The sequence below is a fragment of the Balaenoptera physalus genome (assembly GCF_965194825.1).
Source record: "Balaenoptera physalus genome assembly, chromosome: 16".
NCBI classification, from domain to species: domain Eukaryota; kingdom Metazoa; phylum Chordata; class Mammalia; order Artiodactyla; family Balaenopteridae; genus Balaenoptera; species Balaenoptera physalus.
In genome coordinates, this window is record NC_138898.1 from 54,215,734 (window position 1) to 54,243,024 (window position 27,291).

The window sequence follows — 27,291 nt, forward strand, 5'->3', positions numbered from 1 at the left end:
TTCTTTTTTTTTTTTTTACGGTGTATTTGTTTATTTATTTATTTATGGCTGTGTTGGGTCTTCGTTTCTGTGCAAGGGCTTTCTCTAGTTGCGGCAAGTGGGGGCCACTCTTCATCGCGGTGCGCGGGCCTCTCACTATCGCGGCCTCTCTTGTTGCAGAGCACAGGCTCCAAACGCGCAGGCTCAGTAATTGTGGCTCACGGGCCCAGTTGCTCCACGGCATGTGGGATCTTCCCAGACCAGGGCTCGAACCCGTGTCCCCTGCACTGGCAGGCAAATTCTCAACCACTGCACCACCAGGGAAGCCCCTCACCTGCTTCTTGTCATCCCTCATCCCTTGATTAACTGACTCTGTGCAGAGTCTTGCGTGGTCTGATGTTTCCTTACTTCAGCAGCGTCTTTCAACAAAGGAGCTTCAAGTATGGATCGTAATTATTAATGTACTTCTGTTGCTCTGACAGATCCGGGAGTCAGATATGTGCAGGTGCCTTATGATTTTTGTTTTTAATTTTAAAATTATATTTATTAAAATATTTAACATTTTCTATGCTATTTCTGTAGTTTCAACTCTTCATCCTATAACATTTCTTTTTTTTTTTTTTAAACATCTTTATTGAAGTATAATTGCCTTACAATGGTGTGTTAGCTTCTGCTTTATAACAAACTGAATCAGTTATACATATACAATATGTTCCCATATCTCTTCCCTCTTGCATCTCCCTCCCTCCCACCCTCCCCATCCCACCCCTCTAGGTGGTCACAAAGCACCGAGCTGATCTCCCTGTGCTATGCGGTGCCTTATGATTTGGTGTCATTTGGTTTTGGTCAAGCAGCAGAGCGGACTTAGGACCCAGAGAAGATTGTGTGATTAGGTCAGTGAAAAACTAGCTTTTAGATCATTGCTGACAGCTTTTTTTGGTTTTGTTTTTTGTTTTTTGCTGTGTAATCAAAGGACCTCTTAAAATGCTTTAAAATACATATATTGGCAGAAAATTTAAAGGAACTTTTTAAGTCCTCAGTTTTTATTGGTGGTGATAACCATCAAGGATGTCCATTGGGAATTCTGAAGAACTGTTTCCCTTTTATCTGGGGCAGGAAGAAGAAATACAAGATCTCTTTCACTAGTATTTTAAACTGTAACATCAGTGTCAAATGTCTGAAAGGAAGGTGTGTCCCTTTAGGTTAGCAACATACTGCTTAAATATCACAACTGTTAGATTGGCCCAGGGGACTCATGTGTGCTAGAACACAGGACTGGCTGAATTGGAAGTGAACTAAAAGCTTCTGCCTCCTACCCAGAACAGAAGTCCTTTCTATAAGGACACACTGGAGCAGGAAGACAAAGGGCTCAAGAAGTAATGTCATTAGGGGAAAATGGAACTGACAGGATAACCGATATGTCTGTAGGAAACAGTATTCAGATTTTACTTTTCTATTAGATAGTTTGGAAAAATTAATTAGTAGTGACATAGAAAGTTTAAAATGATGCAACTTTTAATTCTAGAAAGAACAATAAATTATATAGGAAGAAAATGGCTCAGCAATGATCATCAGTACTAATAAAATCATAAAATAAACACTAAATAATGATTTACCCAAGAATCATGCTGTAACTGTATTGGAAGGATGGAGAAACAGAAAGTGGGGTCATACGGTGATATACGTACAAGTGCCATTTCCCATAATAGAAAGTCAATAGATAATCTCTAAAATGATAAAACAAGAACTAGTGTATGTATGACATTTAGCTTTGGGTGGAGAGGTATTCAGGAAGGGGAGGAATAGGACAAGAGATTGTTCTTTCCCATTATAAGCCTAGTACTCTGACTTTTTAAACTGTGTATTACTACACATTTTGTCCTGATGAAAATGAATTTTTTAAAAAAGTAAATGTACAGGCAGGAAAGGGGTGAGGGCTGGAGATTCAGGTTTGAGAATCATTTGTGTATAAGATTCCTCAGGGGAGAACATGTGGGATGAGAAGAGAGCTAAGGGTGGAAGCCTGAGAAACGCCTGTGTCTAAGGGGAGAGTCCACAGGGAGCCAGGAGAGACTGGGAAAGTATTTTCTGGATTTTCTAAAGTGAATATATTTTTCCTTTAATAATCAGGAGAAATATGTTTAGTTTTTCAAAGAGTGGTAATGAGAAGGTGGAAGGATTGGAAGATGGTAATGTTATGGAATCCAGGGCAGGGGAGAATTTCCCAAGAAGGGAGAGGTGAACAATGTGAGGTCCTTGCTGTAAGTGAGCTTGAGTCAGAGAAGTCACTGAAATGGACAGTTAGGAAATCTCTGGTGACCTCAACAAGGAAAAGCAAGATAGCAGGTGAGGGTTGAAGAGAGGTTGGGATTTGAAGTGAGTATTGATGACTGTTTAGAAAGTGGGTGGTCATAAGTAAAAAGAGAAGGCAGAGCCAGGGAAAAGTGGGATCAAAGAACATTTTGAACATTTTGGAGGGGCAGAGGGCCTTTTTTTTTTTTTAAGAGGAAAATGAACATAGCTTTTTAACTGAAGGGAACTAGCTTTTGGAATGAGAGGGGTTGAATCTATGGGAGAGAGAGAGGGAGGGAGTGACCGTGTGTGTAATGATGAAGCAAAGTTTGCATTAGGAGCCATTCTGCTTAAATATGTATTGTATATTGAAAACATATACACCAGATAACCATTTGGGTTGATGCTGCTATTTGGGGTAAGAAGGCTAAGGCTGATTTCATGGTCTTTTACACCTGGATTTCTATAGTGTCTATTGTAAATACGGCCCAAAACAGTTCTCTTGACTTGGGCATCAGGTAGAGCACCCAGAATACTGAGACATTGCCTTAGAAGTTGAGTCAAAGTAGCCCTAGACTAAAGGATGGCTGATCCTGACTAGCAAATCTTCAAAGCAAGTTTTGAAAGGATCCAGCTGTTTCTAGGTAATTGTGTCCCAGAATAAAGCTCAAGAATATTTTAAGGAATATGAAAATAGTCAATACCCAACAATATAAAATTTTCAATGTCTGGGATCAAATCAAAAATTACCAGGTATAATAAGAAAAGTCAAGAAACAGACCAAGAAATGATGCAGAAATGACAGTTGATAGAATTAGTAGAAAGAGACATTCAAACAGTTATAACTATATTCCATATATTCAGACAGTAGAGGAAAGCATGAGCAGGTTGTGAGATACGGAAGATGGAAAGAAAGTCTCACACAGTTCTGGTAGAGATTTAAAAAAATGAGAGGACAACTGTGCAAGCTGAGATTAAGATCAGATTAGACACTGCAGAAGAAAACATTACTGATCCTGAAGACTCAGGACATGTTTCTCCAAAATGGAATACAAAAAAGACCCCCAAGATCCCATTGTGTTGATTATCAATTTACTGCCTCAGCTCCAAATTCATCTTTTGGCCTGCTCTGTGATAGTGGAGCTATTCGTAGTAAATATCTCTCCTTTGCTAGCCAGCAAAATGTTAAGCCTCGTCAGTAGGGTGCTAGAGAGACTTTGAAGGAGAGAAGACGGGCCTTTACTTCCAATTCCCAGTGTGGCTGGCTTTCAAAGTTCCTGGAGAGCACACTTTTTTCTCTACTGCTTTGGCCCCTGAGTTTTCTCCAGTGCTAGGTTCCTGCAAAGGCACAGCTTTCTGTAGCATTTGGCTACTGCAACTACTGTCTGTCACATTCTCAACTTAGCCAGAAACAGTGCAAACCAGAAGACAGTATAGCAACATCTTGAAAGTGCTGAAAGAAAAAACTGTCACCCTGGAATTCTATACCCAGCAAAAATATCTTTCAAAACCAGTAATCCAGTAAAGACTATAACTAGACCTATGTTCAAATGTCCCCAACTTCCAAATAATGTTCTTTATAGCTGATTTTTTCCCTCTAGTCTAGGATCCAATCAAAGATCTTAAGTTGTTATGACTCTTTAATAATATCCTTTCATTTAAAATAGTCCCCAGCCTTTTGTATTTTTCATGATGTTGACATTTTTTAAGAGGTCAGGCTAGTTTTTCCTTTTTTTTCCCCAGAATGCCCCTCCATTTGGATTTTGTCTGACTGTTCATTCATGATTAGATTCAAGTAGACATTTTTGGCAAGAATAAAATACATCAGTGATGTGTCCTCCTCAGCGCATCACATTGGGGGCACATGATGTCCATTTGTCCCATTATCAGTGATGTTAAGTTCAATCACTTTGCTAAGGCAGCATTTGCAAAATGTCTCCTTTTTTTTTTTTTATAAATTTATTTATTTTTGGCTGTGTTGGGTCTTCATTGCTGCGTGCAGGCTTTCTCTAGTTATGGCGAGCGGGGGCTACTCTTCGTTGCGGTGCACGGGCTTCTCATTGCGGTGGCTTCTCTTGTTGCGGAGCACAGGCTCTAGGCATGTGGGCTTCAGTAGTTGTGGCACGTGGGCTCAGTAGTTGTGGCTCGCGGGCTCTAGAGCTCAGGCTCAGTAGTTGTGGCGCACAGGCTTAGTTGCTCTGCGGCATGTGGGATCTTCCCCGGCCAGGGCTCAAACCTGTGTCCCTTGCATTGGCAGGCAGGTTCTTAACCACTGTGCCACCAGGGAAGTCCCAAAATGTCTCCATTTTTAAGGAGCCTTTGTAAATACCCCTCCGTGGGGTGATACTTGGAGACTGTGTGATTTTCTTCCTTAATAGGCTTTCATCCATGGCTTTATCATCCAATGATGATTCTTGCCCAAATACTAATTTTTAAAGGAACATTTGGAACGTAGTTCCTAGTCACATTTAAAAGTGATAATTACTTTATAATTTTCATAAGCATTTTCCTTGGTTATTTAGTTGATGAGAGCTGTGATGTCCATTTGGAATATTTTTCCTTTCAACACAGACACACGTCTGAGGGAATTTATGCCACATGGAAGCTCGGCTTTCTTGCCCTTACAGGGAAGCTGTAGCCACAGTAGTGCTTTGGGAAGCCTAATATAGAATGATATTATGGCATTGACATTTAATGTGCCATTGATAACCACTATACCAGATTCCAAATGACATATGGCAGACAAAATCAGAGATTTTGTAATGGATAAAAGATGGCAAAAACCTTGGAGAACTTTTCTTGTCTCTGTCTCCAGAATCCTATAATTAAAGCCTTCATTTCTCTTTAAAATTTTTTCATAATTTTTCCATATGACTCTAAGGATCATACTCCTAAAACCTTTTTTTCATCTTGAGAAAAGAAAGAGAGGTCCCCTCTGTCACGGATGCCAAATTGGTACTCTTCATGGGCTTGAAGATGGCAACTCATTTCAGAGTGAGGGGGATGATTTTAGCCAGGTCAGTGGAAAAGGGCAGTAATGATAAGAAAAAGTAGGGGCACATGAAGACCTCAGGATATAAATAGCTCCGACTGGCTTCTTACTTGCTGAGTTCTGAGGCCTGTTCCTGATCCCCTTGGAGGAAGACCCTCCTTTCCTTGCGCTGTAGCACAGTGTTCATCGCTCCCCTGCCTGGACTGACCCTGGACCAGGAGAGGTGCTTGTGTCCTCCTCTGGCAGCACCACTCCTGCCTCCTTGCAGGAGACCAGCTCTCCTGCAGGTCAGCATCATTCCCAGAACACAGGAAGGCACCTGGAAAGTGGTCTTTTTGTTGGAAAGCTCCCAGCTGTGTCTCTGCCGTTCTTCTGCCTGGTCCACCAGGAACTTGTTTTGCTCACATTTCAACAGTGCATGAGGAAGCATTTGTCTTGATAGCCTCTGAGATCATCCTGGCACCAGGTTCTCCAATGTGATTTCCCTGGAGACTAGAAGAGAGGATTAGGACAGGGCTTGAGAAATTGACTGAAGGGCTGGAGGCCTGAAGATTCTCATTAGTAAAGAGCAGATGGTCACTACATAAAATGCAGAACCCAGTGTGAAACCTTTGTGCTTCCAGGATTCCTCCCGTGGACAAGGCTCAGCATGGCTCCCTCTTATACTGAGTTCCCTTGCAGAGCTGCTAAGGGGCCTGGGAGTCAGCCGGCTCCGAGACTCAGGCAGAAGGCAGGGTCTGCCCTGGGAGCAAATTCTAAGGGTGAGCAAGGATGGCAGGAACGGGCAGATGCTGTCGAGCCCCACTCACTTGATGTGCTGTAGCCCGTGGTTTCCAGACAGTGCGGTGGCAACACATATCGCCCCGTCCATTCCCAAGGAATTCTCTTGGAGACTAGGCAGAGAAAAGATGGAGACACCACAGTGAGCCATTCAGGACAGAAGAACACTCCGCAGGAAGCAGCACTGCACTATCTTGGGGGGACAAGTCTGAGACTGATTTGTCCACAGGCGCCATAGCAACAGCGAAGTGGCATTTAACCTTGAGACCTGTGTCTGCAGGCTGCCAGGTTGTCTCGTCCAGGTGCCATGGAGGACATAAGACCAAAAATGCAGAAGTGAACAAACCCATCCACAATATGGACTGTAGTAATCAGAATAGTGTCAGCTATTTGTACTCGGAAGGAAGCAGCTACAGAGGAAATCAAGAGCGTCTTATGCCACGGGGGAGGTTCCAGAAGAGAAGAAGTCTGCTGCTCTAAGATGCAGGTAGGTCTATACAACCACTCACTTGAGTCTTCGGAGACTTGAGTTGACCTTCAGAGCATTCGCCAGGGCTTTGGCTCCGGCCACCCCAATGGCATTTCCTCTTAAGCTGTTGGGAAAGATAGGAACCCTAAGGCACAGTGACAGCTGAGAGGTGAACACGGTACCTCTTCAGGTGACCATGAGTTACTTAGCAACAACAGGGGTGGCGGGTGCGGTGAGGTTGCTCCTTCCTCACTCCTGGGCACAGAACGGAAATTGGCTCTGGGGAGCAGGACACTGGGAGGGGTGAGGCCGGCCCAACCTGGTGGTTTGTTGGAACTTTTATCCTCCGTTTTCATTCCAAAGAAAGAGCTGGGCCGAGACCGGAGCGGCAACCCTCCATCCAGAGGTGCCCGTGTGCTCGGAGCCACAGAACTGCAGGAGCAGGGATGACCCAGACATCCTGAGAGCCCCACAGAGATTGGGGCCCCAGGTTTGATCTTCTCGCAGACCGGGTCAGTGGCCACTGGCCACCCCAGGCCTGGGGACATGTTCAGCCTGGGCAAGGCCAAGGAGAGGACCAGCGAGTGACTCCCAGGAAAAGGGGTGACATGGGGTTGGGGAAGCTGGGTCCTTCCCGATCTACGTGAAGATATTTAAATGATTTGGGAGTTTCCATGTACACTTCCCCCTTCCATGTCTATTCATTGTGAGTCAACAGCTTGGTTTCTTTGGGCAAGAGGCTGTAGCCAGAGACTGGAATACTTACTCAAGAATCTCCAAGGTTCTGTTCACAGCCAGGGCCTCCCCGAGTGCCTGGGCCCCAGGTGCACCAATGGAAGCCACCTGGAGACTGTAAAAGGAGATGCAGTCAACACAGACAGGCAGCCTCTCCGGCCCTCACACCCACCCGGGCCCAACTGCATCCATACTCGCCCTTCATTTCCACTACCCCTTGACTTAGGGCTGAAAGTGGTGAAATAGCACTGAAAGTTGTTGGCCCTGGTCTGTCCAGAGAAGGCTGCATCTCCTTCCTGCACTGATGCCTGACAGAGATCTGGATGCTATGGATATAGGAAGTAGAGGTGGTCTCCTGGAGAGTTTGGGGGGTAATACTCCCTGCACCCCTAGTTTTTTCTAGATGTCTGGTGACCCAATTGCTAATATTAGGAAAATCAAACCCACCTTCCTTGACTAGGAAACAAAAGTGACGGTTAATGTGAAAGGATGATTAAGAGCTAGCTTCCTGGGCTGCTGTGCATATCAGGACTTACTAGAGAGCAGTGAGGGCTGTGTTCGCCTTTAGCGCACTGGCCACTGCAGAAGCGCCTTCATCCCCGATGGCATTTTCCTGTAAACTGAACATAGAGCCTGAACTCTGGGTGCACGGAACAGGGACCAATGCTGTGGCAGGACATGCTGAGCATGGACCTTCTAGATTTAAATCAGACCACACACACCATAGCAGACCATCTTCCTGGGGTCACCCTGGGGATCACTGTGCCTCCTGTGTGGCCACTGCAGCCCCATGGCCACCTAATGCACGTGCTCAGGGGTCTGGGGTCTGCATGAGTCTGGACTGTCAGAGCCAAACCAGAAAAGGGACACGTGGACCTACTATCAATAAGAGCTTGGTGTGCTTTGCAAAGCCATCCAGAAAATCAAAGCGCTCAATCCTCGGGCCATTCTTGCTGGTCAGTGTTTTACATCTTTTTTCCCCCCCCTTTCCTTCCACATTGGAGGAAAGTGGCAGGCCCTGGAGCAATAAATGATTAAGAGTTTAGTTCAAGTGGACGTTGGTATGTTTGAGGGAGCAGTTTGCAATGATAATTTTAACAGACATTTGAGTATGTTGGGTGCCAGCAAGCCCAGTTCCAGCTTCTTGGAACTCAGGTGGGGAGACCTATGAGATGAGAGTTACCAACTGCAGGGTGCTGGGAGGGCCCTGTGGAGTCTCCTTCCCCAGTGTGGTCACAGAGGCTGCCCAGCAGAAATAGGTCTAAACCAAACCTGCAGGTGAGAGAGGGGGGAGGGCCTGGCACATCTAAGAAACCCAAAGAAATCGAGTTGAGTTGCTGGAGTGTGTAATGAGGCTGAGGGGGTGCAAAGGAAGCAGATCTTTAGGGGCCTTGGAAGCCACGCTAAGGGTTGGACTTCACTCTGCAGGCACCAGGCAGCCATTTAAACATCTTATCTAGGATGGGAGATGGGGTGCAGGTGGGAAGTGAGAATGAAGGCGATGTTTCTAGCTTGCACAGTTGGTTGCTGGATTCCCTCACAAGGTGAGGAACCAAGAAGCAGACTTGTGGGGGAGATAAGTCAGGTCCACCCAGTGGGAAGTGGAGTGGGCAGTGGACACGTGGGTCTGGAGCTCAGGAGAGAGGTCTGAGCTATAGACGTGGGGGCCACCAGGACTTTGAAGGGAATTGGAGCCCTGGGTGAGGAGGAGCTTCTAGAAGGAGACATCATTCAAGGGAAGATGACCCAGGACAGAACCTTGAGGAGTACCATATTCAGAGTCAAACAGAAGGACCAGCCAGAGAAGGGATATCTTGAAAGTTGAGGGAGAAGTATTCGGCATGAAAAGCAGATGAGGCTCAAAGTTTAAACACGGAGTGACCATCTGACCCAGCATTTCTGCTCCCAGGTGTACACACAAGAGAATTAAAAGCATGTGTCCACACGGAAACTTGTGCATGAATGTTCATAGCAGCATTATTCATAATAGCCAAAAAGTGGAAACAACCCAAGTGTTCATCAGTGGGAGAGTGGATAAACATAATGTCTGTCCATGCAGTGGAATATTATTTACTCATAAAAAGGAATGAAGTACTGATACATGCTGCAATGCAGATGAACCTTGAAAACATTATACTAAATGAAAGACGTGAGTCATGAAAGACTTCATTTACATGAAATGTCCAAAACAGGTAAATCCATAGAGACAGTAGATTAGGGAACTGGGAGACTTGGTTGTGGGGGCGGGGGGGAATGGGGAGTGACTGCTAATGAGTATGAAGTTTCTTTTGGGGTGATTGAAAGGTCCTAAATTTGATTGCAGTGATATTGCACAACTCTGTGAATATACTAGAAACCAGCGACGTGTACACCTTAAATGGGTGGATTATATCTCAACAAAGCTGTTTTTTTTTTAATAGCAGATGAGATGGAAACCTGCCTGCTGGCCTTAGAGCAGAGGAGGCTGTGTGCTGAGGGTGCGAGCCCTGCACCTGGTGGGCACCGAGCTTGCAGATTTCCCTGCCCCCTCTCCCCCCCCTGCGGAGGCCCCACTTACTCAAGGCTGGTCAGGCTCGTGTTGAGCTGTAGTGCTTGTCCCAGGGCCTTGGCGGCGCCGGCCTGGATAAAGTTCCACTGCAGGCTGGGCAGACACACACACATGACTGCGTGGCCCAGGGCAGAGCCCAGGAGGTCCTAGGGGCTCCAGAAAGAAGGGGCTTCTCCTGGGAGAGTGACTGCAGGGAATGGGGTTCCTGAAGGACAAGGTTCTGACCAAGGTGGGCAGAACGCCTGCAGCCCCCCTCAGGCTAGTCCCAAGGGGCCTACGTGCACTCTGGTTAGTGGAGGGCACAGGGACAGGCTCACATAGACTCCAGGTGGCCCTGCATGAAGCATGTGACAGAAGCACAGCGTGGGCACACACCTCCCACCATTGGCCTCTCTCCATGGATCGGCCCCAGGGAGCAGAGCACGGGGCAGGGCACAGCCTAGAGGCCCTGAGGCCATGTTGCTGGCGGGGGTGGGGGGCGCCCTAAGCCGGACTTGGCCTTCTGCCTCCCCTGGTTTGAGTGTGGTCCTGCAGCTCTGTGAGCAGACATATGGACAGGGCAGGGAGGGTGCGTCGAAGACTCACTGAAGGGATGTGAGGGCGCGGTTTTCTCTCACTGCTGCTGCGATGGCCTGGGCGCCCTGGTCATGGAGCAGGTTGGCTGTCAGGCTGGGAGGAGGTGAACAGGGGCAAGTGAGTGGGAGCTGGCAGTGCAACCCCCGTTCTTGCTCACTGGGGGATCCAGACCACTGCCGTGTTGTCCCCAACCCCCCACCCCAGGACTGCATCGCGTCTCCTGGGATTGCCTGGCTCACGCTCTTGAGGCACTTGAATGTGCCAGGTGCTGTGCCCAGCACGTGTCCTGGACCATTGAACTGCATCCTGGCAACCCCACGGGGGGTGGGGGCGAGGGGGCAGGCTCTGCTCAGTGAGCTTCCATGACAGGTCACCTGCCAGGAGGTGGCGGAGCCGCCCGGGCACTCACTCATTCCTGATCCCTGTGCTGGGAGCCCCTCCCACTTGCTCATATATTGTTGCCAGGGAGTGGGGGTCAGGGCAGGGAGAGTGTCGCCACTCACTTCATCCTCCTGTAATTTACGACATAGAGGGGGGACTTGTGTCAGGGTAGCCACCGGGCAGCAGGTCTCCCAGTCCCCCCCACCAATCAGGTCCTTCTCGCACAATGGCGGGGGCGCCGAGGGTCTGCTGTCAGCTCCCAGCTCTGGGTGAGTGAGGCCCTGGGTGGCATAAAGAGCCTTAGGAAGTACAGCCTGCCCCCTTCACGTACTCCAGGCTCTTCAGGGTGCTGTTGGTGCAGAGAGCGCGAGCCAGATCCTGGGCTCCCTCCGGGCTGATGGAGTTTTCTCGAAGGCTGAGGAAAGAGAGGACCCTGAACTGCTGACTGACAGGGGAGGCCTGCCAGGTACTCAGGCTGTGAGAAGCTGAGAGCCCCAGGTGGGACCTGGGCCAAGGTGGGAAGAGCCTGCTCTAGGAAGTCCCCCTCCAACGGCTCACCAGCCAGATGTCCCCACACCCCCCCAGGACTGTCAGCAGTTGGACAGACAGTCCAGGAGGAAGAGGATAAGATGACGGGACCTCAGAGGTGTGAAAGGAGGGGCAGGCCAGCATGCTTGTGGGCCTACAGGCTTGCCCGTAGGAAGGGAGCTGCAGATATGGCCAGCTGAGGGCCAGAGCTGCCCCTGCCTCCCCAGCGAGCAGGGGGAGTGCAGGATGCCAGGCTTCAGAGCCAAGCTGCCCAACCATAGGTCTTCCCCGTCACAGGCCCCTGGAGGTGGGGGTGTGGGCTTCTCAGCACCAGCCTTTCCTTCCACGTCCCAAAGTCCCTTCAGACCCCCTGGCCAAAGGGACGCCCTCAGATGGAGAGGGAGGCAGGGACTTACTTGAGGCTGAGGAGCGTCTGGTTGGTGCAGAGGGCTTCCATCAGCGCTGCCACTCCCAGGTCACTGATGGAATTGCTTTGCAGGCTGCAGACAGAGGACAGGGTGTACTTTGGCGTGGCTGTCTCAGGACGAGGAGGGAGTCCAGCCTGGGGCTGCAGGCACTGAGTTCAGCAGGGAGTTGGGGGAAACCTGTGCTGCCCCCACGGCCCTTCTCATCCCGTTCCGCGCATTCCGGCTCCTGCTAGGTCAGGGCAGGTGGGTCTAGCACAACCAGTGCCAAAGTTTACACGCTGCCTTGATTTGAGTGGCTCCACATGGCTTCTGGGGGGGACATGTGTCTGCAGCCCCCAGAGAAAGTGGTGCAGCTGAGTGTTCCCATTATGGGGACAGCACTGAGCTCCCCACTCCCCACCAAGGCCCTTGGAGCCAGCCCCCTCTGCAGCCACCTGTGCCAGCTTCTAAAGTACACTCAGTGCTTGTCACTGAAAATTCCAGAACCAGTGCCGACCCTGACTGTCCACTGGGGTGGGCTGGAGGGAGAGACACTAAGATCACAGTATGCCCAGGGTCGGTGGTTGGTTGGGTTCTGACAGGGAAGTGGTCCTGACTGACAGCCCTCCTCCAGGACCCACCCACCTGCTGGATGGGAACCCAGGTGGGGAGTCACCCTCTGCCCACAGCCACCCCTGGAGACTCACTCCAGGCTCTTCAGGCCCTGGTTCACCTTCAGGGCCTCCGCCAGGGCCTTGGCACCTCCATCGCCAATGCTGTTACTGGAGAACCTGCAAGAGATGGGACATGGGTGGAGCAGCCTGGTAGGGCGAGGCTGGGGGATCAGAGTCCAGGAAGCCCTCCAGGGAAGGGCTGTCTCTGTTGTCTCAAGGGTGCCCAGGGCACAGTTTCTTCTGCCTGAGGCTGGTTGGTGGGTAGCCTCCGTAAGAGATCAAGGTAGCAAAGTCTTTCTTGATTCCTTGACAGGGTTGGCAGGGCCAACTCTTTAGTGAGGGGTATTTGTGATACTTTATGTGAAGGTGGCTGGGATGGTGTTTTCTTCTACCAGCTGGGAAGACAGTAAATGTGAGTCTGAGACAGTTGGGGCTCACTCATTCCTGGGAATCTGGATCTCCATTCTCCTGGTCCAGGGCTTTGGAGTCCAAAGCCAGCTATCTTGCGCCCACACATTCATTCATCCATCCACTCACCCACTCACTCACTCATCCATTCATCCATCCATGCACTCACCCACCCACTCATCTGCCCACTCATCCATCCATCTACCCATCCATCCAACCTCTTGTTCACAAATATTTGTGATGGGCTGGGCATTGTGGCAGGCATGGAGGATACCAGTTTGGCCCTTCTGCATTTCTCACATGAGCTCCTTCAGACTCCTGTTCTGCTTCAGGGCATCTGCCATCTGCTGGGTTCCCACTGGCCCGATGCTGTTCTTCTGCAGGCTGTAGGAGAGGGGTCCTTCAGCAAAGCTGGTCACAACCATTCCCAGGCCAAGGACAGTCTGGTTCAAGGTGAGAGGTCAGAGACTACTCAAGTGCCGTCTCTGTTTATCGCAGCATGGGGGGAGGGGTCTCCAGGAAAGGTCTGTGGATTGTTGCCAAAGTGTTGCTAATAGACTTATGTGAAGAGTTAAGAGACAAGAACCGTTGGGCCTTCCCTTCAGGGGCCAGAAAGCAGTGACCACAGGACACTGTTAATATCCAGCAACCTCCAAACTGGAGATTTCCACGTACAAGTCCCACTGGCCCCTCACCTGACCAGCCTTCTCAACACTCAGCAGTCTGCCTCCATCCAGACCAGCCAGCAGCCTGTCCTGCAACCCTACAGTCCTCCCAAGGGCAGACCCTCACTTAGGTGCCTCGTCTTCAAAAGCTTCTTCCTCTTATACTAAATCTGGAGGAGGGAGATGTTACAGGAGAACCCCTGTACTCATCCTAGAAGGACAGGCAGGGCAGGACCTCTTCTGTGTGAGGCTAAGTACACTCTAAACAAAATGGAATTTTCCCTGGTTACAAAGGGAAAAAAAACCCTCCCCTCCCCTCCCTTAGAGTATTTCCTTGAGAAAACTTGGGATTGTAAATCCTTTCCTTGTCCCTTTGAGAGTATGTAAATCTTTTTAAGAGCTAGAAGTAAACCTCTTGGCAAGTTTATAGCCTAGGAATATCTTTTGTAAGGGCTTTGGAGCCATCTCTTTGAACTGTGCACATCAAGTAAGAGAACACCTGCTCCAAGCTGTAAGTACCTGCTGGTCATAAAGATGTGAGAAGTTTCATTTTCCTTGGGATAAAGGCAGGTAGCAAACACAGATGCCTACCCCCAAATAACAGGCAAATTTAGTATAAGGTAAGTGTGACAAATGGTTCTGTCCAGTCCTCTTATTTGAGGGCAAGTTGTGGTTTTTCTTGAAAACACTTATGTAATGGGTTGTATCTGCTCGACTGTAGGAAAGGGTGAGATTCTTTTCTGTCTTTGCCATCCCATTGGTGGATTGCCTTTGATGCTCATTGCAGGCTAGCTGAATGCTTATTCCAGGAATTAAGTTGTTTCATACTTTTCTACATTTGTGGAGAGGATTTTCTGGGTTGGCAGGAGGCTTTATTTTTAATTATTTCCCCCACACCTGTTCTCTGGAAAAGCAGTAGACATCAGGTTTTCCAGGGGCCATCCAGATGGATCAGAAAGCCTCAGGGCTTTGTCCCATCCATCCCTCCATGCAGAAAACAGACAGGCCCTTGGAGGAGAAGAGAGAAGAGGAAACGTTCTCTGCCAGCCAGCATGCCCACTCACTGCAGCACGGAGAGGGTCCGGTTGGCAGCCAAGGCCTCAGCCATGGACCTGGCACCGTCATCCCTGATCCTGTTGCTCTGGAGGCTGTGGAAGCAAAGAGGTGCATCACTGATGGAGCATAGGAGGGTGCCTGGCATGCCCTCACCCTCACTACCCAGGAAGTGGGGAAACAACTGGCCCTTCCCACTGCTGCTTTGGCCTTAGGTTTTCCTCTGGGTCTCTAAGCACTTGCCTGCTGACTGGGGACAAGGTGCCCATGGTATCTAGATCATAATGACAAGGTCATCGATAGTCCCAATTACAGCTAAAAGCCACAGCACCCAGGTGTTGGTGAGGATGTGGAGAAATTGGAACTCTCATCGGCTGCTGGTGGGAATGTCAAATGGTATGGCCTTTGAGGAAAGCAGTCTGACAGTTACTCAAAAGGTTAAACATAGGGTTACCAGGTGACCCAGCAAATTCCACTCCTACGTATATCTACCCAAAAGGATTGAAAAAAAGTCTTCAAATACTTGTACAGAGATGTGTACAGCACAATAGCCACTAGGTGGAAACAACCCAAGTGTCCATCAGCTGATGAATGGATAAACAAATTGTGGTCTATCCATGTAATGGAATATTATTCAGCCATGAAATGGAATGAAATACTGGCACGTGCTACAATGTGGATGAACCTTGAAAACATTATACTAAGTGAAAGAAGATAGACACAAAAAGTCTTACTGTTTGATTCCATTTATATGAAATATCCAGAATAGGTAAACATACAGACAGAAAGCAGATTGGTGGTTGCCAGGGACTGAGGGGAGGGGAGAATGGGAAGTGATTGCTAATGGGTATAGTGTCTCCTTTTAGGGTGATGCAAATATTTTGGAACTAGATAGAGGTGTTGGTTGCACAACTGTGAATGTACTAAATGCCATTGAATTGTACACTTTAAAATGGTGAATTTTGGGCTTCCCTGGTGGCGCAGTGGTTGAGAATCTGCCTGCCAATGCAGGGGACACGGGTTCGAGCCCTGGTCTGGGAAGATCCCACATGCCGCGGAGCAACTAGGCCCGTGAGCCACACTACTGAGCCTGCGCTCTGGAGCCTGTGCCCAGCAACAAGAGAGGCCGCGACAGTGAAAAGGCCCGCGCACCGCGATGAAGAGTGGCCCCCGCTTGCCACAACTAGAGAAAGCCCTCGCACAGAAGCGAAGACCCAACACAGCCAAAAAAATTAAAAAATAATAAATAATAAATAAAATAGTGGTGTTTAAAAAAAAAAGACGATTGTTAAAAAAATGGTGAATTTTATGTGAATTTCGCCTCAATAAAAATAAATACGTAAATGAACAAAACAAAACAAAATGACAGGACACACTCCGCTAAGGATGGATACAACCACTGGCCCCTAAAAGGAGCCCAGCAAACCACACCACACCATAGGAACCATCTGGAAGATGGGATTTCAGTGTCTTGGAAAACACTGCAGGGGATCATTCTGATGCCATGGCCTTCGGGATTTCCTACTCAATGGAGGACAAGAGCTTTTCCTCATAGATTATTTTGTCCTTCAAACCTCCATATACCTCCTGCCCTCTTCTCCTCCATCCCCTGTTCAGGCCATAAACACAGGCACAATGACCAGGGAAGAGCTGAACTTAGAAACTTGCTTAGGATACAAGATCCCCTGGCATCCACTGGGTGGAAGCCAGTATCTCATGGCCGCCATTTTGAATTACCTCCCACTCCATGAGTGGCACCTGATGAGAGGGTTCTCTGGGCCGCCTCCTGGGGGCAGAGAGACGGGGAGCGGGTGACACGTACCTCAGAGAGGCCAGAGTGCGGTTGATCTTCAGAGCATCTGCCAGTGCCTTGGCCCCTTGAGGTCCAATGGAGTTACTGTGGAGGCTGGCAGAGGAAGAGAGAGGAAGAACCATTCTCTTTTAGCCAATTCCCAGGGAGGGAAGGAGGAACAGAAGTTACATGGACCTTTAAATCCATGCTCCTCGAAAAGAATGCATCAGGGTTTAGGATTTCACGTTCGGTAGAACTGGGGCAGAGATCCTTATTTAGGCGATCAAGGAAGGAGTTCCCCAAGATGGCCCCATGTGATGGGGAGAAGAAAGCAGGATCTGATGGACTAGTGGGCTTGGGCCAAGTGTGAAGAGGAGATGGTAACACCAGGTTCAAGGCCAAAATTCTGGCGCTTCACTGGGTGAGTCCCAGCAGCTGGGCAGGAGTCAAGACTTTGCTTGCTCAGCTGTCCTTCCAACCCATGCTGAGAAGAGTGTGGTCTAGGGGACTTCACAGGATGGCTCACACTCTCTCCCTGTCCCAGGGGTGAAGGGTCCTACTTACTCCAGAGTGGTCAGACTTCTGTTGACGAGGAGGGATCTGGCCAGAGCTTTCGCCCCTTTGTTACTGATCTGGTTCTCAGCCAAGCTGCCCAAAGAGAGGGAGAGGAGTGGTTAATGAAGGTCTGTAAATCTTGCCACCTATCCTGCAACACGAGGCCTGGGATCCAAACCCGTCAGCCACCGTAGCATCATCAGGGCCTGGACTCAGGTGGAGATCAGGTAAGCCAGGCCCAGGAAAGCCTCTGGGATGGGCAAGGTAGGGCCAGAGTGGGCGGACAGACCCTCACACCAGCAGAGGGTCCCAGGGGAAAGTATGCTCAGAATCCAGCACAACAGCTTCTACCCCAACAGCACAGCAGAGGGTACGGGCAATTACTGAAGACGACCATGGGATTCCCAGCCAGGGGTGTGCTGGAAAACCAGCTGTCAGGAAAAAAATACAAAAATCATGATTTGTTGGGTTGGCTAATTTCCATGGTGTAAATAAATACTCCCATCATGGCCAATTTCAAGCACTCTCAGCTTGTAAAAATTCTGAAAATGTAACAATCAGCTCTCATGAACTGGTGGCTGAAGTCGGTTCCAGCACACCCCTGACCCCAGCCCTTTCTATAATCCAAGAAACGAAAATGGTAGAGTTATTATAAAATTAACTTTGAAGTAACAAAATGTACATCTGTGTCTGCCTTGAAAGGGCATTCCAGGGAATTCCCCGGTGGTCCAGTGGTTAAGACTCTGTGCTTTCATTGCCAAGGGTGTGGGTTTGATCCCTGGTCAAGGAACTAAGATCCCACAAGACACGTGGTGTGGCCAAAAAAAAAAAAAAAAAAAGCATTCCAGGAACATGCTGGGGATCCGCTTCATACACCCAGTTTCAGAAATGATATCTGTTGAGGTTCTTTACAGTTTCTTAGGCATTTTAACATGTGAGGCAGCCCCATGGGATACAATTGGAATCCCCAGTGCTTTTCAAGCTATGTTTCAACGGCCCCTAAGTTTCTTCAGAAAAGCTTCAGGAGGCTGAGGGGAAACCAAGTGCCTAGGCTCTGCCCCCCACTTCTTTCAATCCCAGCAGCCCCCCTTTTGTCTGCCTAATTGGGATTCTGCCTCATATGCCACTTTTTTTTTTAATTAATTAATTTATATTTGGCGGCGTTGGGTCTTCGTTGCTGCGCGTGGACTCTCTCTAGTTGAAGCGAGCAGGGGTTACTCTTCGTTGCAGTGCACGGGCTTCTTGTTGCAGTGGCTTCTCATTGCGGAGCACGGGCTCTAGGCACGCGGGCTTCAGTAGTTGTGGCACGTGGGCTCAGTAGTTGTGGCTTGCGGGCTCTAGAGCGCAGGCTCAGTAGTTGTGGTGCCCGGGCTTAGCTGCTCCGCGGCATATGGGATCTTCCCGGACCAGGGCTCGAACCCATGTCCCCTGCTTTGGCAGGCGGATTCTTAACCACTGTGCCACCAGGGAAGTCCCTCATATGCCACTTTTAAAAAGTGTTCTGTCGCTTAAAAAAAGTTTGAAGACTGTTCATCCAGACCACCACCTTCTATATAACTGTTCTCAGCTTCTAGAGAGCCTCTGTCCCCATCCCCTACCCCCAGGACTTTTATAACATTTTATAAAAAATATTTTATGAAGGATGCCTTGGACGTTTCAAACAGGGCTGTGGCACTGAGGACCAACTATAGAGAGGTGAAGGAGAGCGTGTGGCCAGAGAAGTTTTGGGCTTTGTTCAGAAAAATCTCTGAGTACTATCTAGATTCCTTTAAGCAAAACACTGAAAGTTGGCTATTTTGCTGAAGGTTCTCATGAAGGAAGCTATATTCATAATGAGAAATTGTCATTATTTTGTTTCTTTCTAAGAGATTGCATTTACATTTCTGGCTAACCAGAGGATCCTGCTAGTTAACAGCTGGCTCTTACACGGTGCTTCCTCTGTGGCTGTCCTGTCCTGAGAACTTTCCGTGAATTAACTCATGTAGCCTCGTGGCAACCCTAAGGGGCAGTGTGCAGTAAAGGATTAACTATGGCTCCTGCTCCTGAGAGGTGACCTCTAAGCCCTTGGAATGTCCTGCCTGGTAGGAATGTCTCTGTTTACCTGGGGGCCTTGGGCCTTGATGGATAGTCTATCTCACAATGGGATTTATGGTCATGCAGTGTCAGCTTGACCTCTGGAGGGGCTGGAGACTAAGGTCAGCATGCGGTGGGCAGGTGTGTCTTCACGACCGACCCCCAGTAACAACCCTGGACACCAAGGCTTGGGTGAGCTTCCCTGGTTGGAATGCTCCGTATGTGTGTTGTCACACATGGTCTCTGGGAGTAGGAAGCGCTCTCTGTTCAACTCCGCTGGGAGAGGGCGGCTGGAAGCTTGGCCTGGTCTCTGGGACCCTGCCCCAAGGGCCGTTCCCTTTGCAGATTTTAATGTGTATCCTTTCAGTGTAATGAACCGTAACTGTGGGTATAGTGGCTTTTCTGAGTTCTGTGAGTTCACTGAACCTGAGGGTGGTCATGGGGACCCCTGAACCCATACCGTTTACCCTTCTTAGGCACAGAGGTGTCTGTCCAAGGTCACGTGGAGCTCACCACTACTCTAACCACTATCCTCAAAGACTTACTTTTGCTCCGGACTCATGCTATATTCTTGTCTCCTCAGATAAAGATTATTTCAAAAGCTGGAGGATGTGTGAGGATGAAAAATTACTCTCTGGGTCCTGTTCTATAAACTCACCTCCCTAGTTCTCCTAAAGCCACCCTCAGGTCATCACATCGATTCAACTACGAATCAGAGTGTTAACTCACACTTGGATGTTATTGGGTTGGCCAAAAAGTTTGTTCGGGTTTTTCATAAGATGATGTAGAAAAACTCAAACGAACTTTTTGGCCAACCCAATGTAGGAGTGATTTCATTAGCACATAGATCTGTTCTGCAGTCAGCATATAAACTCTATCTAATTATGTTATTAAAGATGCAATGTTTAAATTTAAAATTGTTTTAATTAATATTAATTTTTTTTAATTTAAAAATTTGGGTGTTATTTAAAGATGCAATCCTGTGCTCAAAATACCATTTGAGGGCAAACTTTGTGAGGCATTTAGAGTAAATCAGGCTTGGCGGTATGTCCGCACAGACAGCATCTGGAGAAATGGTTCTGTATCCACGATAGCATCTGGCCCATACCGTATCCTTTCCCTCTTCTTACAGATGAGGTACCTGAGCCTCTGGAACTTTCCGGAATGAGCAGAAACAAGCAGCCTGCATCCTGAGCCACACGCCTCAAAGACACCTCACTTTGAAAGCACCCCTGGCCATTTGAGCAGAGAGGAGGATGTGAAAAGAGCCCCGGACACCAAGAGACAGGTGGGCAGCCTGGGCAGGGTCTCGTGGGTCGGTGTTACCTGATCCTCTGAATGCGGCAGTCCTTCCCGCTCAGCACACTGCCCAGCAGCTCCATCATGGGGTCCTGGAACTGGTTGGTGTCCAGCCTGGTCAGGAGGAACAGCAATAATGAACAGTCCCACCGCCCATGGGCAGGTGGGATGAGGCCCCTGGCACAGGGCTGGCATCAAGGCAGCAGAGGGGGCGCTACACAGACACCCAGGCTGAGATCCTTTCCCTCCCCCTCCTCTCCATCCCAGTGCAGCCCCCACTGTGAGGCTCGGAGATCCGTGCCAGCACACCCACATGCTCAGAGTTTTCCTACAAGAGTGACTTGGGAGGCTCAGTGGTGTAAACCCTGGGTTTCCTACCCACAGGGATGTCTTCCCAGCAGCCCCGCAGTCTGTATGCGTGTGCAGGACACCAGGTGCTAGCTCTCCTCCTTCTGAGGATGTAGAAGCTACTCTGAGGTCCTGAATGACCCTTGTCCTAAGCCTTCCCCTCCCTCCGCCAAGGTCCAGAGAGTGGACAGAGGGTGATGGGCTGAGAGTGGAGTGAATGGGTGTGGCCTGTTAGCATTGGGATGGTTTACAGGGTATTGTAGGTTGAATTGTGTCCCCCTATAAGATATGTTGGTGTCATAACCCCCCCAGTGCCTCAAGAATGTGACCTTATTTGGAAATAGGGTCATTGCAGGGTAATGAGTTAAGATGAGGTGGAGTGGGGTGGCCTGTAACCCAGTGTGACTGGTGTCCTCACAAGAGAGGAGAGCTCTACATGAAGACAGACACGGAGAAGGTGGCCGTGTGACCTCGGAGGCAGAGACTGTGGTGATACGTCTACAAGCCAAGTATTGCCAGCAAACACTGAAGGCTGGAGAGGCCAGGAATGACCCAAGGATCCTCCCCTACAGGTTTCAGAGGGAACACAGCCCTGCTGACACCTTGATCTTAGACTCTAGCCTCCAGAACTGGGAGAGAATAACATGTCATTTTAAGCCACCCAGGCTGTGGTCCTTTGTTACAGCAGCCCCAGGACATGGACACAGAGGGACATGGTGGAGGGGAGGAGCCCTCCAGGTCCCCGCTCTCTCCTCTGCCCACACGCCCCACACAGCCCCACCCTGGCGCCCACCTCAGACTCCGGCAGTAGAGCAGCTGGGGCAGCAGGCTCTGGAGGACCCCCTGGCTGAGGTACAGGGGCAGGTTGGCCTCCTGGGTGCAGACGTCGGACACCTGCAGGAGGTAGGCCAGGGCAGCGCGGTGTGGGGGGCTGGTCAGCCCGGCCAGGCCCCCGCTTGCCATGGCCTCCTCCACGCTGTGGGCCAGCTCCGTGTGCTGCAGCTCGCGCAGGCAGTGCAGGACGTTGATGGCCCGGGCGCAGACCACCATGTTGGGGCGCAGGCAGCCCTGCAGGAGCTCAGCCACCTGGGCCCGGTAGCCCTGGTGCTCACCCTGGGTCAACAGGGAGCCGGCCAGCAGCGCGTTGACCCTCGGAGACAAGAGGCCTGAGAGGAAGCGCAGGAAGACGTCGAGCCGCCCATCCTCGGCCTGCATGGCCCTCTGGGCCGCACTCCTGAAGTGCGTGAGGAAGCCAAGCCGGGGCCAGGACACGCCGCCCTCGGTGAAGAGGTCGAAGATGGCCCTTTTGGACGCGCTGTAGTAGTAGGCAGCTGCCACAAACTCCTGCAGGGACAGGTGGGTGAAGTAGTAGGCTGCCGAGGAGGCCAGGGTCTCCTCCCGCTGCAGGAAGCAGCTGCACGGGGCGGTCTGCAGCAGAGCAAGGTCCACGCCGAACACCTTGAGGTCTGGTTCGTAGAACACATACTTCTTCCTGACCAGCCCGTGGAAGGCCAGCCGGCCCAGTGTCCCCACCATCTTGCGGCAGCTGTGGGCCAGCTGCTCAATACGGGGGCTCGCCTTGCACTTCTCCTGCCCCTCCCTGCTGAGGGCCATTCTGAAGTACCATGAGTAGAGTTCACACAGGGTCCTCGGAGGCCACAGCTCTGTGTCGTGGGTCCCTGGCCTGTTGCGGTGCAGGTGGCCCAGCACCGACCCCACCAGCCGGCAGAAGGCTGGGACGGCGCACATCAGATACAGGGCCCTGTCAGCCTGCATCTGGCTCAGGACCCAGCCCGAGAGGACCTGGTCCTCAGGGAACATCTGCCCCAGACACATCTTGATCTCCTCCTCATTGAAGCCCCGGATCTCGGTCATCCGGTCCACCAGGCCCCCCGGGATCTGGCCAGCCGCGCTGGGGCGGGAGGTGACCCAGACAGAAACACCTGGGAAGAGGTTGCCCCGGATGATGTTGGTGATCAGATGGTCCACTTGGATCTCCTTCTTGGAGTCTGTGCAGGGCACAGTGTTGGAGAAGTCCAGGGGCGTCTTACACTCATCCAGGCCGTCCAGGACAAGGAGGACTTTGGTTAGGGCTGCTGACGCCAGGCCAGTCTCCCCCGCGTGTGGGAAGACAGAGTGGACAAGTCTGTCTGCAGACAGCTTCTCATGGGTGTTGAGATCCCGGAAGGTCAAAGGCAGCACCAGCGAGAAGTCCTTGCCCACCTGCCCCCGGGCCCAGAGGTGGACAAAGTTCCTCACCAGGGTGGTCTTGCCCACGCCAGCCACCCCAATGGTGATGGAGATGCGGGGCGGGATGGACACCCGCGACAGAGGCAGGAAGAGCCTGTCCAGGGCGATGGTCCTGGCGGAGCACCAGCCCCCACGCGTGGCCTCCACCTGCGTGAAGTCGTGTTCCCTCAGCTGCAGGTCCATCAGGCCCTCCACCAGCAGGAGGCTGGTCAACCTGGGGGAGGGGCTGCCCAGCTCAGGGCTGCCTCCCATCCTGTTCAGAAGGGCCTCTCGGTGCCTCTGTATCCTCAAGTCTGTTGGACAGAAGCCAGAGGGGAGGGATGGGGGAGGGTGGGGGAGGGGAGGGTGGGGGAGGGGAAGAGGGCCCAGGGATCCCTGTCTGTCTGCTTACCATTGCCGTGGGGCCTCAGTGGGGACTCTGGCGTCCTGTCAGGGGGCTGCAGGGCCTGGGAGCCCTGACTGCCCTTCCCTGCCAGCAGGTCCACTAGGGCTTTCACCTGCTCAGCTGGGGAGCCAGCACTGTGGCCCTGGCCAGCCTCCCTGCTTGTGTGCACCTCCTGCTTCCTCATGGGATCTGGGATTGCTGCCAGGAGCTGTGGAGAGAGGGCCTGAATCTGCTTTCTTCTGTCTGCCCATCAGTGGCCTGGGGACAGGTTAAGCGAGGCTCAAGGGATGGGCAGGATGGGGACCCACCCTTTCTCCTGCCCTGAACTACGGATGGCTCTTGATCTGGCCTCCGGGACAGGGTTGGAAGGGCTGTTTGTTCCTGGATGGTGACAGTAGTCCCTGATGCCAGGAGCTTTGCTCAGGTGCAGGGGCCCCGGGCTCAAATCTGAGCTCTGTCACTTACTGGCTCTGCGACACTGGATAGGCCACCTGAGTGCTCTGTGCCGTGGTGTCCTCATTTGTAACCTGGGAAAGAGGATGAGATTATGAACAGTTCCACTCACGAGAGGGGAAGGATGAAAGAGGCCAATCTGGAAAGGCTGCGTGTGGTATGATTCCAATCCTATGGCCTCCTGGAAAAGGCAAAGCTATGGAGACAGTAAAAGGATCAATGTTTGGCAGGGGTTTGGGGCGAGGAGGGAGGATGAATTGGCAGAGCACAGAGGATTTTTAGGGCACTGAAACTACTCTGTATGATACTGCAGTGGTAGATTCATGTCATTGTACATTTGTCCAAACCCATAGAATGTATGGCACCACGAGTTACACTGATGTCAGCTCTGGACTCTGGGTGATAGTGACGTGTCGGTGTAAGTCAACTGATTGTAACCAATGTGCCCCTCTGGTCGGGGAAGGGTGCATGTAGGTGGGCTGGGGGTAGAGGGAAATCTCTGTATTTCCCATTTGATCTTTCTGTGAACCTAAAACTGCTCTAAAAACTAACGTCTATTAACTTAAGAAGAAAAAAAAGAAAGAAAGGAGGAGCCAAAAGGGAAGAGAGAGCTGGTTCAGCTACTCAGCTACTTTTCATTTGTGTTCCTGGGGCCTCTGGGAAGCACAGAGGCTCCTGACCCGCAGGCAGCACTGTTTTCTGCTGGGAACAGTGATGCCGAGGCGCTGAGAGGCAGAGCCCCACCTGCTCACGTTCCTTTCCCTCCCTGGGGACTGGAGTGGATCCTGTTGCCAAGGCTGGCCGCCCCCATGTGTCCCTCCGTCAGCTAAGGTGGACACTTGAGGACCCTGAGCCCACCCCCAGCCGCTCCTCACCTGCCCCAGGCAGGATGTCCAGCCCTCGGCAGCCCCTCCAGCAGGGCCCCAGGAACTCAGGGGGCGGGGGTCGGCCATCCTTTGTCCACGGGTCTAGGAGAAAACAGGGCGTGTGGCTGGGCAGAAGTCATGCCTGCTGCTTCAGGTGGCAGCAGCTCATTGAAACAGGTCGACCCGCACCCTCCAGCCCTGCAGCTCTCTGGGTCCCAATGTGATTCATTTAAGAGGGGGCCACTGGCTACAGCCCCTAGGATCCAACACACTCGCTGACCTTGGATTTGAATTGGGCTTCCCAGGCATTTTAACTTGAGATGAACCTTTCTACCTGGAAAATGCTAAAAGAAGCTTGGCAACAAGTAAAATAGCATTTTCTAACCATTCAGTTCACGGTGATATTGAAGAGTTAGTGCAATGAATTTGAGGTAGGTGGTGCCCAACCGAGCTGACTAAACTATTCTGGGAACTTCAGAAATAGGCCAGGGTGAGGCCATGCTCCTTACACTTTTTCAGGACCCTTCTGGCTGTTTTATTTTATTTTTCTAAATGTCAAAACCAAGGAGGAAAAAAACTGGATGGGGTGTTGGTTTAAGTCATGTTAATGTGCACAGATTAATGGAGGTATTATTGAGGTTTTTCTTTAGATCTTTTGCTAAAACTATATTTTTCCTTATCTAGATCTTGCCAATTTCTTCTTTGTGTCTAAGTATTTTTAAATAGTTCTTGTTGTTATTATGAATTTTGTTGGTGTCAAAGAAGGCAATTTTTGTGTATTTTATCTTGTATCCCACCAACATGTTAAGTAGTCACATTAGTTCTCATTTTTCAGTTAACTCTCTTCAGGCTTTTGAATTACTGCAATGCAAATAATTTCATCTCTTATTTTGAACAATTTCTCTGCATGGTCCAGCCCCACCGCTGCCCCCAGCAATGTTGAAGGACAGCAGTTGTAGCAGGCATCGTTTTCTTACTCCTGACTCTCCCAGGAGTGGTTCTAGCCCAAACCATTAGACCTGATGTTTCTGACCGGTTTCCAATTAGTTCTCTTCTCCTCTTGGAAAAGATTCCTTCAATTCCTCCTTTCTTATTGCCATTCAAGTAACATTATATAATACTTGTTGAAGGCTTACTGTGTTTCAGACATTCTGTTAAGCACTGTACTTACATCATTTCATTTACGCCTTGTAACAACTCTCATTACCATTACTTCTCGCATTTTATAGATGAGGACACTGAGGCTCAGAGAGTTTAAATGACTTTCTCAAGGATCCACGAGTGGGAAGCAGTTGTATTGGAATAGAAACCAAGGCTTCACTGACAGCAACACTTGTGCTGTATAATCTACCTGCCTCTTAAGGTATGTTGACACATGTTATAAAAGTTTTAGGCATGTCTGTTAAATGAGCAAAAGACTTTTTAGCAATATTGATATAATTGCATGATTTACTTCCAATCATTCATCCAGCTGGCAGATATTTATAGGGGGCCTGCTGTGTGTTCCAGGCACTGGTGATGTAAAGGTGAACAATTAGACAAAGTTCTTACCTTGTGAGTGTGGTGGGGGTGGAGGATAATGACAGTAAAGAAGAAAGCAAGTGAATGAGCAAGGCAGTTCTGATGGTGATTAGTGCCTGAATAAAATAAACCGTGTGAGTAATGGAGAGGGTCAGGGTCCAGGGGGAGGGGGTGCTTTAGTTTCAGTGTCCAGGGAAGGACTCTGTGAGAAAGCTACATATGAGCAGAGATCTGAAAGGTGAGAAGGAGAGAGTCATGCAGAGAGCCAGGGGAACAGCAAGTGTAAATACCCTGCGTGTTAGAGCAGCAGGAAAAGGCCAGAGTTGCTGGAATGCAGTGAATGAGCACGTGGGCTCACAAAGGGGGTTGGGAGGGAAGCTCAGAGGGGCTTGAGACCTGGTCACTCCCCTAAGGAGTTTGGATGCGTTTGAGTGTGGTGCGAAGCCACTGGAGGGAGCAACGGGACTGATGTATATCAGATCTCTCCTTTATTTTATTTTATTTTATTCTATTTTTATTAATTAATTTATTTTGGCTGTGCCAGGTCTTAGGTGTGGCATGTGGGCTTCTTAGTTGAGGCATGCATGTAGGATCTAGTTCCCCAGCCAGAGATCGAACCCAGGCCCCCTGCATTGGGAGCATGGAGTCCCACCCACTGGACCACCAGGGAAGTCCCTCAGATCTCTTCTTTAAACCGTGAACTACACTGGGACTTCCCTGGCAGTCCAGTGGTTAAGACTCTGTGCTTCCACTGCAAGGAGCACGGGCCTGATCCCTGGTCAGGGAATTGTATGCTGCGTGGCGCAGCCAAAAACAAAAAAACAAAACAAAACTGTGAGCTATGCTAATAGATTTTCTAACATCAAACCAAACTTGCATTCTTGAATATAATCTTCCATTAGTATTAAGCTATGTATAACAGGGTGGGATAGCACAAAAATAGAAACATAAGTCAATAGAACATAATAAAGAGTCCAGGAACAAATATATATTTATATTATTTACATATGAAGGAATTTGGTAATATGACAAAAATAACATTTCAAGTCAGTGGTATTGGGCAGCCTATGAAAAAAAATTTTTTTGAACTTTACTTCACATTAAGTGCAAAATTTAACTTCAGTTTGGATTAAATACAAAACCATAAAAACACAATAAGAAAATATGAGAGAATATTTTAAAATATTCTTTCAGTAAGGGAGGCTTTTTTTTAAGCAAGACATAAAATCCAGGAGTCATAAAGGGGAAGACTAACAGATTTG

The 27,291-nt window shown here is 49.8% G+C and overlaps 1 protein-coding gene across 1 annotated transcript; it reads right to left on the reverse strand.

Annotated features, from left to right (window-relative positions):
- Positions 1-23,404, reverse strand: NLRC3 (NLR family CARD domain containing 3). The gene is given in 17 exon segments (XM_082428830.1): positions 1-5,755; positions 6,073-6,156; positions 6,553-6,636; positions 7,279-7,362; positions 7,784-7,867; positions 9,805-9,888; positions 10,381-10,464; positions 11,084-11,167; positions 11,697-11,780; positions 12,395-12,478; positions 13,070-13,153; positions 14,499-14,582; positions 16,310-16,393; positions 16,844-16,927; positions 20,234-20,320; positions 21,348-23,188; positions 23,191-23,404. Coding segments are annotated over 17 exon segments (3,294 nt in total). The 5' UTR covers positions 23,374-23,404; the 3' UTR covers positions 1-5,664.
- Positions 23,405-27,291: the final 3,887 nt, after the last annotated feature.